This window comes from Cucumis sativus, chromosome 5 (genome assembly GCF_000004075.3).
Source record: "Cucumis sativus cultivar 9930 chromosome 5, Cucumber_9930_V3, whole genome shotgun sequence".
Lineage (NCBI taxonomy): Eukaryota > Viridiplantae > Streptophyta > Magnoliopsida > Cucurbitales > Cucurbitaceae > Cucumis > Cucumis sativus.
This window is the reverse complement of record NC_026659.2, coordinates 31,136,928-31,148,306: the sequence shown is the minus strand read 5'-3', so window position 1 is coordinate 31,148,306 and position 11,379 is coordinate 31,136,928. Positions and strand designations below refer to the sequence as shown.

Below are 11,379 nucleotides of genomic sequence, written 5' to 3'. Positions count from 1 at the left end.
TTTATTTCAAAGTCTTCTCATGGTTTTTTTTTTAATTGTTCTTTCTTGTTTTAAGTTTGTTATTTTATCATTTGATTTACATATTTCATTTTTTTGTATTAGTCCATTTATTTTATTAATTTTTAAAATAATTTATGGATCTTAAGTATTTTTTCTTAATTGTGATGTACAAAAGTCAACCAAATTTTTTTTGATGAATTTGCTGAAATAAGAAAAAACATTTTCCATAAAATAAATACAAAATCTCTCCCTTTTCCCATAAAAAAAAATTGTGGGTTTCCCCTCCAAAGGACATCAAAGAAATATAATGGAGTCAAAAAATTCTGGGCCTTATTCTTTGTAACTTATCAAAAACATCTACAAAAAGCAATCTCCCAAATGGAAAATTTCACCGTTGAGATATCAATTCTTCAAACTTAGGAATTGATAGATGTTCGTTGTCCATGAACAACTTGGTGGTAGACATAACTAAAGCAGTCACATACCTTAGGACTTAGAGTCATTAATTTGTTCACAGAACTCCAGAAACCTTTCCCGGTTGGCCATTTTATTTATCATCATCAGCAATTGAATCATACTACTACCTTCATGTTGTTTCAGGGTCAACACAAGCATATAAATTGAAGACACAATTTGTTCAAAGTTGCTTGCAAAAATCTCTGAAGTCTAAACTATCACTTAATTGCCTCCAATTGCTGTTCTTCTGTTTTGCTCATGTTGTCAATTGTCATGTACTTAGAAAACAATACTCCAATTCAAGCTTAGAATAGATAATTCTTCTCTCATGGAGCTTTTTTTTTTTATAGACCTCAAAGAAGACTGTGCAACTGGAAGGAGAGAGAAGGTTGGTAGAGCTTCATGATCCTCTCGTGGTTCGACTTTCTCATCTGATAAATGGCGATCAGCCGATCAGCAATAGCATGGAATGTCGAAAATGCTTCAATTTGAAGCAAATCTTCATTTTCTTTTTACATAAAGCTGATCATACTTTCTAAAGTTTTGTATATTTCTTCTACACTGGGATGTGACATGTCAAAAGAATAGAACTGATAAACCTGATTATCTACCTCAATCCAACTGCAACCTGGTGTTTTATAAGCATTTTTCTCCTTCAAAAGCCTACGAACCTTCCGAACCTCATCCCACTTTCCAAACTCGGCATATATATTAGCTAGCATAATTCTATAACCGCCATTTTTTGGATCCATCTCGATCAACTTTTTCACCGAGTATTCAGCTAAATCTGAACGACCATGGATTTTGCATGCATTTAGTAAAGAACCCCATACAACCTCATCTGGTTCAATATTCATGCCGCGCACAACTTCCATTGCTTCCTCAAACCGCCCTGCACGGCCCAGAAGGTCTATCAAGCACCCAAAGTGTTCAATCTGAGGCTCGATATCGTAATCCCGCCTCATCATTTCAAAGTATGAGTAACCTTTTTCAACTAATCCTCCGTGAGTACAAGCATTCAACACACCCACAAAGGTAACCTCATTTGGTTTTACACCATCCCCACAATGAATCAACTCTGCAAACAAATCAATTGCACTTCCACTATGGCCATGGAGTGCAAGACAATTTATCAAGGAATTCCATGATGTCAAGTTTTTTAAAGTAATCATGTCAAAAACTCTCCTCGCAACTTTTAAATTGCCACATTTTCCATACATATCTAGCAAAGCATTTGAGATAAACGAATCCTGACCAGGATAAGTTTTGAAAACATAACCATGAATCCACTTACCAAGATGAAGCATCCCAGTATGTCCACAAGCTGATAGTGCAGATCCAAGTGTGGTCTTATTCGGCTTATTTTCACGATCATTATTATTACCCTCTAGTGCCAATAAAACCATTCTTTTGAACAACCAAATCGCTTCACAGAAGAATCCATTTTGAGCACAACCAGCAATAAGAGCATTCCAAGCAGGGACATCCCTCTCCGGCATACTTTCAAACAACTCAATTGCACTATCAAAGTTCCCAAGCCTCGCATACCCTGAAATCATGGCCGTCCAAGACACTACAGTTCTCTCTAGCATTTCATCGAACATCTGTCTTGCACTCCCAATATCCGAAGAGAACCGCGAATAGGAATCAACAATGGCCGTTTGAACAACTGGGTATCCACCAAATCCAGATTTCAGAACCTGGGTATGAACCATTTTCGTGGCATTGGACCCCAAAACATCAGGGCAAGATCTAAGGACATGGGGGTAGATAAAATTGTTCGGTCGAATGGCTCCACGGCGGACCATATTACGGTACAAAAGAAACGCGGCTTTAGGATCGGGATATGAGGCATAAGCTGTGATCATTGCAGTATAGAGAAAAACATTTGGGGAAGTTAGATTATCAAAAATGTAGCGAGCATAACATAAGTCAGCAAGAGTAAGGTTGCAAAAGCGAACAAGCTTGAAGGCGAAGAACTGCGTTTGTGAATGACCGTGTGAAATAAGAAATCCTTGAAGTTGCTTGAGATGATTGAGATTACTGCATTTTTCAAGCGCTGCTACAAACAATTGATTCAAATGGGGATGTATTGAAACCGACGACATGCTTCTTCCAATTGCCTTCGAAATAATTCTTAAACTCAACCAAACCCGGAGACGTTTTGAAGTTATGAATCGGTCAAATAGAAGAACCGAACCCATATCGGTCGGTTTGTTTTGAATTTAATCAATAGTGTAAGCAAACCGAAACGGTTCGGTCTGGTGGAACCGTTGGTACACTCGGGAGAAAAGAATAAGGTGAAGTGTAAGAAGAGAGAAGGTGCTTTGAGTTTTTTGGTACTTTGTTTTTTCTTTCATCATCCCCTTGAACATAATATAATATGTTTCTCAAATATTTGGGATTAATTGGATTAAGAGGAGAAATAAACTCAGATATAAATTAGAGAAAATCCACAATCTCATCCATTTGAAGAACTGAAAATTTGAGCGTGGATGATGAGTTGAATAAGATGAGGGTTTGTCCTTGAAATTCTCCCAATTTTATCTTCCTCCTTCACTCACTCCTCTCCCTGTTTTCTTTCCCAAATCCCACATTCCTTCTCATCCTCACAATCATAAAATATTCAATACCTTTCTCTCTCTCTTTCTTACTCAATAAATTAACAATTCCACAGCGAAATTTGTACTCTTTCTTTCATTTCAAACGCACTTTTTCCCCTCTTTTTGTCTCTCTATACCTCTTTCTCTAGATTTAGAGCTTGTATTGGATTGGATTTCATCTGGGTTCTTCACGAACTGTCTAAATTCTGTAGCTTTTTTGAATTCTTTACAAATTTACACATGTCTGGTAGTAGTGGAAGTGCGATCTTCAAATGGAAGAAGTTGAAAGCAATGAAGCTACTCTGTTTCTCAAATCATAATTTCCGTTTGACCCAGATTTCCCCCATTTCGACCCATCTCAATTATCTTCATGTTTCCGGTCATCGCCGGCGGGAATCGTTTATCGGCGTTCAGGAACGGTATAAATGGGACAACGGCGGGTCCGGTTCTGATGATTTCCATTCACAGTCCAACATTACAGGTACACCAATCCGTAAGATTCGGGCCGAGGCTAATTGCCCACGTTGTTCTAAGCATATGGATATTCTCTTCTCTAACCGCCATTTCCCAACCCTCAATCTTCCTTCTTCCTCTTCTGGTGATGCTCCTCCCAAGGCTGGAGGAGGAAGAGAAGCTTACGAGGCTGTTAATTTGTGCCCCAATTGCAAAACCGCTTACTATTTCCGTCCTTACAAGATCGCTCCTCTACAAGGTAGTTTCATCGAGATCGGCAATCTGAATTCCAAACCAAAGAATTCTTCAGAGAGAAGGATCACTACCAAAGATGGTAAAGGTAATGCCATCGCTGGTTTTTCAGATGAAAATTATGTGAATAATAGGCTGAGAGTTTCGTTTTTCGAAACTGCGAGATCTTTTGGTGGAGAACCGCCTGAGAATTGGCCTCCTGGACCGCCTCCCGTTAATGGGTTGGCGGTGCATTCTCCTCCAGGTCCGCCATTTGCTCCTGGTGTGAACTTCGTTCGTGCTACAGGTCCTAATGGAAGCACTTCGGGTTCTGGTGGAAATGGCGCTGGTGATGGGAAAAAGAACGAGTGGGGAGGATCGAATTTGGGGAAGGATCTGCCCACTCCAAAAGAGATTTGCAAGGGCTTGGACAAATTTGTTATTGGCCAAGAAAAAGCCAAGAAGGTTTGCATACCCGTTTTCAGTGATCTGATTGAATTATCATTAGTATGCATTTCATTGTGGCGTTTCTGCATAAAAATGGGCACATTTAGTTTAGAGGCTCTTTAATGATATTGCTTAAGTAAATCAGCCGTTACGCACTTAATTGTGTCTAGCTTGTCATGTTTTAATTTCTTTCTAAATTTCTCCATTCACTTGGTCTTTGAAGTTTGACCACCCTCTAGCACGTTGATAACTAGGAGTCAACGAGTGTAAGCTATGATGTGTATTGGTGAAGGATATATTTTTGTGAAATTTAGGTGATTGTTGTGGCAAGGAGAAATTATATCATCACGTGGTGATTTATTGCATTATTATTTTGTGAACTATTGTAAAATTTCAAAGTTGGCTTTCTCTATCTTTCTCAGGTACTTTCTGTGGCCGTACATAACCATTACAAACGAATATATCATGCTTCCTTGCAAAAAGGGTTGGTTTCTCCAGTAACTTTTGCATTTAAGATACACCATTTGCATCAAATTTGTTATTTCATAAGTACCTGAGACTTCCGTTCATTACTATTGTTGTGGATTTCTGTAGTAGGTCAGGAAATGAATCAGGTACCCAAGATACGGTTGATGATGATGATAGTGTGGAGTTGGAAAAGAGCAATGTTCTCTTGATGGGCCCAACAGGCTCTGGTATGACCTCTTATAGTTATCAAATTCCAATGTATTGACACTGATTGTCACTGGCATCGTATTATGCATCCTCGAACACCTGTTTTAATTTGCAAATTGTAATATAGGTAAGACACTCCTTGCAAAGACCTTGGCTCGATTTGTGAATGTGCCATTTGTCCTTGCTGATGCTACAACTTTAACACAGGTAAATTTCTTTCTTTCTTTCATTCTCTCTCTTAATTATTTGTAGGAAACCATCAAAAGATGTTAGTATGTTTACTATGAATTTCTGGCACATTCTAGTCAACTTACTGTGCCCTTCTTTCTTTGTGAATAATTCCACGGTCCTTATTAGTTACTTATGTTTATGATTTCTCAAACTTGGTAATTTCTTAATGAAGTCATGAACTTGAGCCTTGCCTCATTGATAAAAATTCTTAGTTTCTTGGGACCGGGATAGTATGCAACATTTTGCAGTTATTTATTTATTTATTTCAGATACAACATTTATTTTTCACTTTCTTTTGTTTTTTTTTTCTTGTCTGAAATTGCAGCACAAATTTTGGGATAATTTAGTTGTCTTTTGTTGAAACTCAACAAAATATGAGAATAGCAACCGAAGGGTAAAAAATGGGACAGAGTTTCTTTGTCGGATGGAGATATCCTAACTTTATGATATTAGTTCTTTCTTGTGATCCTACTTAATTATGAGCTGATTTAAGCAATATTTGAAGGTGGAAGATGTGATTTGAAAATGTTACAAAACTTGCCTCTTTTATCTCAAAATCCTAGCCAGATTTTCTTGTTCCAGAGTATGAAGTTTTGTTTCCCTAGAGAGGTTCTTGAGAGCCAGGATTGAAATGTTCTCCAATCTTTTGTTTATGACCATGTATTCTTTCATTTTTTTTCTTAAGAGAAACAATTGTTTCATAAAAATAATAATTTTTCGAAATGGTTTATAATAATAATAATAATGAGGGTTTGTTATTGAATTAAGGGAGGATGCTTTTACTTTTTGCAGGCTGGTTATGTTGGAGAAGACGTTGAATCAATTTTGTACAAGCTACTTGCTGTAAGCTTTGTGTTAATTTCTTTGACTTCGTGTTTAGCAATTTCCCTCATAGTTTGCTGATTTTATCAAGTTGTGGTTGAATTTTTATGTCATTCATCTCTGCCTTGTGCAATAGTTTTATTCATATCATATTTCTGCTATAGTGTCTGTTTTCCTCTTTTTATTTTCACTTTGTATTGAATTAAGAGTCTAGTTTCTAAGAAGGGTATTTATTAACTCAGATAAACTTTGAGCTCAAGAAATTGTTCTATTCCTATGAAGATGAAACAATTGAATATTTGAAAAATTGGCCAAACCCGCATTTCATCTTCTCATTCTTCTAGCAGAGAGCTGATGTGGTGTAGTAGTGACCGATAATTTAGCTCAACAAACCGAGAAAATGCTACTGTAGAGAAAAAGTTAATAACCAAATGACAACTCTATATCCGGTTATTGCGTTGTATTTTTTGTCAATGTTGCTTTATGATTGATGAGGTGTTTCTTGGCTCTTGAATTTAATGCTGGTTAGAACTGTCACTATATTTCTTTTACAAGATCATTTGCCTTTCCTTGTAGAGAGAAGTATATCTATGTTGTTTCCTCACCAATTTTGTTAAACTGTTTGGATGCTTGATGACAGTTCCAGTCAAAGACATCCTGGTTTTTACTATTTATTTTCTCTCCCCGTTGCACTGTCTGTGTACATAAATTATCCAGATCTGACCTCCTAATCTATGAGCAGCTAATATTGATGCATACTTCATATTGATTTAGGCAGCAGAATTCAATGTACAAGCAGCTCAACAGGGGATGATTTACATTGATGAAGTTGACAAGATAACAAAGAAGGTTTTTGTGTCTCTTCAATTAACCCTTTTTTTTTTCTGTATCAAGATCTACTATATCAACGTAAACCTTGTAACTGGTATTCTTCTTTTTCAGGCTGAGAGTCTAAATATTAGCAGAGATGTTTCTGGTGAGGGTGTTCAACAGGCATTATTGAAGATGCTAGAAGGAACCGTGAGTTGATTAAACTTTATCACTTGCAGTGCATTACTTTCCCAATTTAACTCGTTCCAGGAAAAATCATTATGCCATCTCAGATGTTTTTTTCTTTTAATCTTATTTGTATACAGCTTTTACTATTGTCATCAGTTAACTAATTTATTTTGTAACTGGAGATGTTTATCGTAGTAATATGTTGATTGACATGCCATTTCTTATTTTGTAGTGGGTTGGTTCAGATTTAGTGGTTTACATAGAGTGTAGTACATTATTTCTCATCATCTGCCTGCTTTTGGTGATTAAGAACAAGGAAGGCTGAGATTGTGGAAGAAGTTAGAAGCATGGATTGATTGGAGGAGGATAGGATTCTTGCTAAGGAGTTGAGAGAGGAGAGAGTTTTCTTGAAAACTGAGTTTGACAGCCTTATTAGGGAGGGAGAACGTAAGGTCTGAGACAACAAGGTCCGCATAGAGATGAAAATTCTTTCTTTCATAATGTGGTGAGTAGTAGAAGGTATAATCTATAAAAAGCATGGGCGATACAAATATGACAACACATCATTTTTTTAAAAAAAAAATGAGGTCACGTTTATTACAATATGCATTTTTATCTCTAGACCATTTGTGGAAGGTTTAGACAAGAAGATCCCCATCTAGGAAAGAGAGAATGAAGGTTTGGATGCCCTTTTTACTCAAGCTGAAATCCAGTGTTCTTTGGCTTTGCAATAATAAATCCATTGGAATGGATGGCTTCGCAATGACATTTTTACAAGATAATTGGGATTGTATTAAAGAGGACTTGTGGAAGGTTTTCACTAAATTTTTCATGAGGTGCATTATTGATTCCGGAATGTGCCAGTCATAGGTGTGCCTTATTCACGAGAAAGATAAAGCCATTTAGTCTGTTTTCATTTCATTCATGAAAAGTCTGTTTCTGGTTTTTAAAGAAGTACAAAAATAAAAAAAATCAATGGAGTTATGGAGTAACCAGTATATCTATAGGTTCATTAACTTTTCATATCTAGATGATTGTCATTTCTACCTTATTATTCTTCTTAATTCTGACCTTCACGATTCTATTATCTCTCAGTCTCCGGATGAATTGTAGTTTAATTTCTACAAAATGGGAAAAAGAATATTTATCTTATTGTACTATTTTTAGCCGTATATTCTCCCCATCCTAAATTCTGGATATGACTTATTGTCTAGATAGTAAATGTTCCTGAGAAGGGGTCACGGAAACATCCTCGTGGAGATAACATTCAGGTAACATATACAAAAATTCTCTCTCAAATTTCTTTTGTTCACCTATATGCAAGTGTTTCAGTTGTCTTGCAACATTCTTCATGACAACCTCTTTAAATGCTAAAGTTTAGTTTGGTAATGATTACATGCATGTGTGTATTCTTTTGGAACCATTGTTTTCCTTCAACAGATATTTCTGATGAAATTTATTTGTCTTTGCTTAGATAGAGCTGTACTTGTATTAAATGCATACATAATACACACATAAATGGAGTAATCAGGGAAAAATAGTGACCTGAAGAAGCAAATTTCCACTACGTAGGGAGCAAAGGTTGGGGTCATTCAAGACTTTATGTGCCTGCAAGTTGCGGGAATACATTTAAGTCTGAGTAAACGATGGGTAAAGAGACAGGCACCGTGTATGTTTGAGTGTAGGTGAATGTTTAAGTCGATCATTAAATCTGAGTGGGCATGCGTAAGCTATCGAAAAGGCAAAACCTCAACGTAAGTTTGTCAGTTTGAAAATCCCTCAGAAAAGAGTATTTGGAAGAGATGCCTTCTGGTTGGCCATGGTTAAAATGTTGGGACCATGATAAACAAGACTTCAATCTATCTCTTTTTGACATTTGGATTTACTGCTCTTTATTGTAATTGAGACAAGAGCTTAGATAAATGTTGGAAGTCCATATCATAAATAGAAAAAATCTGGTCGAAAACATTCATTAAAGAAATTCAGAGTTGAATTATAGTTTCTTTGTTTGGGGCTTTTTTCATTTTTCCCTCAACATGTAATTTTACATATAGGATAAACGACAGTTCTTTTAGGATTGCACAGCTAGGTCCATTCACTTTCTGCTGTATTTATATTTTCTTGCGGATGGGGATTACTTTTTTCCAGATATATTTTCATGAACTTTTTGCCCACCTTTAAACCTTTTAAACTTTTGGTGCATGTAATTCCTTTCTGGGGTTCAATGCTGGCTTTTGTTTTCGAGATATCATCTCTTAAGTATTAACCGAGTTGAAAAAAAATCTGCAGATAGATACAAAAGATATTTTGTTTATATGTGGTGGAGCATTCGTAGATCTAGAAAAGACAATCTCTGATAGGTAGGTTTTTTTTAATATTTTTTGCCACTAATTCTCATCCCTTTTCAGTGTTCAAGATGCTTTTTCAGTACTAAAATAGTTTGTGTTATTGATCAGACGACAAGATTCTTCTATTGGTTTCGGAGCACCTGTTCGTGCTAACATGAGAATTGGTGGGGCAACAAGCGCGGCGGTTACATCATCATTACTGGAATCTGTGAGAACGAAATCCCTTTGGATTTGTTGGCCTTTGGCATTAAAACTTTGCATTGATTTATTTGTTCCATGTTTTACATTTATAATCAATGCATATTACTTATTTTCCGCATGATGATTTGTATCCCCTTTAACGAAATGGTCAGAAAGAATCCCTTTGAAGTTCATCTAAACGTTCTATTTGGTGCTTTCCAGGTCGAGAGTTCTGATCTTATAGCATATGGTCTCATACCAGAGTTTATAGGCCGTTTTCCAATTCTTGTTAGTTTATTAGCCTTAACTGAGGACCAGCTTGTCCAGGTATCGATTCGTTGTTTATTTATTTTTATTGTTCATCTAAACTAACATTACATCTGAAAAGAAGAATTTTATTAGTGATTCCAACTACTACATCAAAAAACTTCAATATTTAGTTATGGATTCAGTTGATTCTCTTTGGCATTTTTGACCTGCTGTTGTTAACAGGTCCTCACTGAACCAAAGAACGCTCTTGGTAAGCAGTACAAGAAGTTGTTTGGCATGAATAAAGTGAGTATTTACTTTCGCATGCAACCGATTTCTACGTTTTCCCTTTACAAACCTGCTGATAATCGATCCACCATTAGGTAAAGCTACATTACACAGAAAAAGCACTAAGAATGATTGCCAAGAAAGCAATTGCCAAGAATACTGGTGCCAGAGGCTTACGAGCCATACTGGAAAGCATTCTTACAGAAGCGATGTATGAGGTATTGAGACTAAAAAAGTATCCATCTCAATATATCAATGAGATCTTTAAATGTTCATTAATGAGATTAACTTATTTTTATTCTCAAATATTTAGATTCCTGATGTTAAGACTGGAATCGAAAGAGTAGACGCCGTTGTCGTTGATGAAGAGTCCGTTGGCCCTCTAAACTCGAGAGGATGCGGAGGGAAAATCCTTCGTGGGGATGGAGCATTGGAACGCTATCTAGCTGAAACCAAGTTGAAAGAATCACAGGTACCATTCTTTTCAGATATGGATTTCATTTTTAGAGGCCAAATGATTTGCTATAAACTGAAGTCAAATAGCCTCTTGGGGTTTAGAATAGTTGAAAATTTGTTCGTTGTAGCATCTTATGAAACTTAATTGAGACAATTTTTGTGCTATACATTCATTTATTTTATCTTTGTGCTGTATATGCACTTATTTTTGGCTTTAAATGACATTTATGGAACTTGGCCTTTGTTTGTAGGAAAATTTGGAGGTGGTTGAGTTGCAAGAAGGCGAGACAGAACTGTCATCAAGAGCCATGAGTATATAGAAACCGTCAAGATAACCACTTTGATTCTCATGAAATACATTTTTCCCTTTTTTGGTTTATGTTTTTCTTTTTCTTGTGGGAAAAAAATAAATACATTCATAATATATGGTGTAATTATTTCATTGTAACACCAACATAGCTCAGGTTAAGGTCATTGTATTAGGGAAGATCAAAGGAAAAAAAAATGCATTCATCATTTAGGCTAACACGTCATCAATGTCGAAATAATGTGTAAAATGAAAAAGAAATAGCTGAGATGTCTTTTAATTAATTTTTGATTGAATTACAAAGTTAGTCATTGAGATTTGAGATTTGATGTTATGTATTTGCTTCGACACCATTACTTAAACGTTGAAAGTAAGATAGGTTGAATTAGGTTAGGTTTTCAAATATATAATAAGATCAAAAAAAAAAAAAAAAAACTTCAAAGAAGAAAGCTAAGACGAAAGAAGAATTCAAAGCAATGATCAATCTTGCTCGTGAATGTTTCGGAGCAATGATGTTCCATTCTTCAAGATATTTGAGAAATCAAAGCAATGATCAATCTTGCTTGTGGATGTTTCGGAGCAATGTTCCATTCTTCGAGATATTTGATCAAGGCAATTCAATTTTTCACTTCAC

General features: G+C 36.0%; 2 protein-coding genes across 4 annotated transcripts; one reads left to right on the top strand and one right to left on the bottom strand.

Annotated features, from left to right (window-relative positions):
- Positions 1–232: 232 nt before the first annotated feature.
- LOC101221062 (pentatricopeptide repeat-containing protein At1g33350) lies at positions 233–2,803 on the bottom strand. The gene has a single exon (XM_004141561.3). It carries the CDS (start codon positions 2,658–2,660, stop codon positions 969–971), a length of 1,692 nt encoding a protein of 563 aa, XP_004141609.3. The 5' UTR covers positions 2,661–2,803; the 3' UTR covers positions 233–968.
- A 119-nt stretch (positions 2,804–2,922) lies between these two features.
- On the top strand, positions 2,923–11,067 carry LOC101217900 (CLP protease regulatory subunit CLPX3, mitochondrial). Of its 3 annotated transcripts, XM_011657742.2 has the most exons (16): positions 2,928–3,852; positions 4,051–4,208; positions 4,613–4,674; positions 4,785–4,885; positions 4,993–5,072; positions 5,889–5,939; positions 6,693–6,767; positions 6,861–6,938; positions 8,132–8,188; positions 9,207–9,277; positions 9,374–9,473; positions 9,668–9,772; positions 9,938–10,000; positions 10,078–10,200; positions 10,296–10,454; positions 10,690–11,067. In XM_011657742.2, exons 1-16 carry the CDS (start codon positions 3,300–3,302, stop codon positions 10,756–10,758), a joined length of 1,905 nt encoding a protein of 634 aa, XP_011656044.1. In that variant the 5' UTR covers positions 2,928–3,299; the 3' UTR covers positions 10,759–11,067. The 3 variants fall into 3 exon arrangements, with proteins under 3 accessions (XP_004141515.1, XP_011656043.1, XP_011656044.1); XM_004141467.3 differs by having other exon boundaries at positions 2,923–4,208; positions 4,788–4,885; XM_011657741.2 differs by having other exon boundaries at positions 2,925–4,208.
- The last annotated feature ends 312 nt before the right edge of the window (positions 11,068–11,379 follow it).

Excerpts from the sequence above, each read along its gene's own strand:
- LOC101221062 (XM_004141561.3), bottom strand. The coding sequence starts at position 2,660 with ATGGGTTCGGTTCTTCTATTTGACCGATTCATAACTTCAAAACGTCTC.
- LOC101217900 (XM_011657741.2), top strand. The coding sequence starts at position 3,300 with ATGTCTGGTAGTAGTGGAAGTGCGATCTTCAAATGGAAGAAGTTGAAA. Across the intron at positions 4,886-4,992 it reads GATGGGCCCAACAGGCTCTG|GTAAGACACTCCTTGCAAAG; the intron begins GTATGACCTCTT and ends ATTGTAATATAG. Across the intron at positions 10,201-10,295 it reads TTACAGAAGCGATGTATGAG|ATTCCTGATGTTAAGACTGG; the intron begins GTATTGAGACTA and ends TCAAATATTTAG.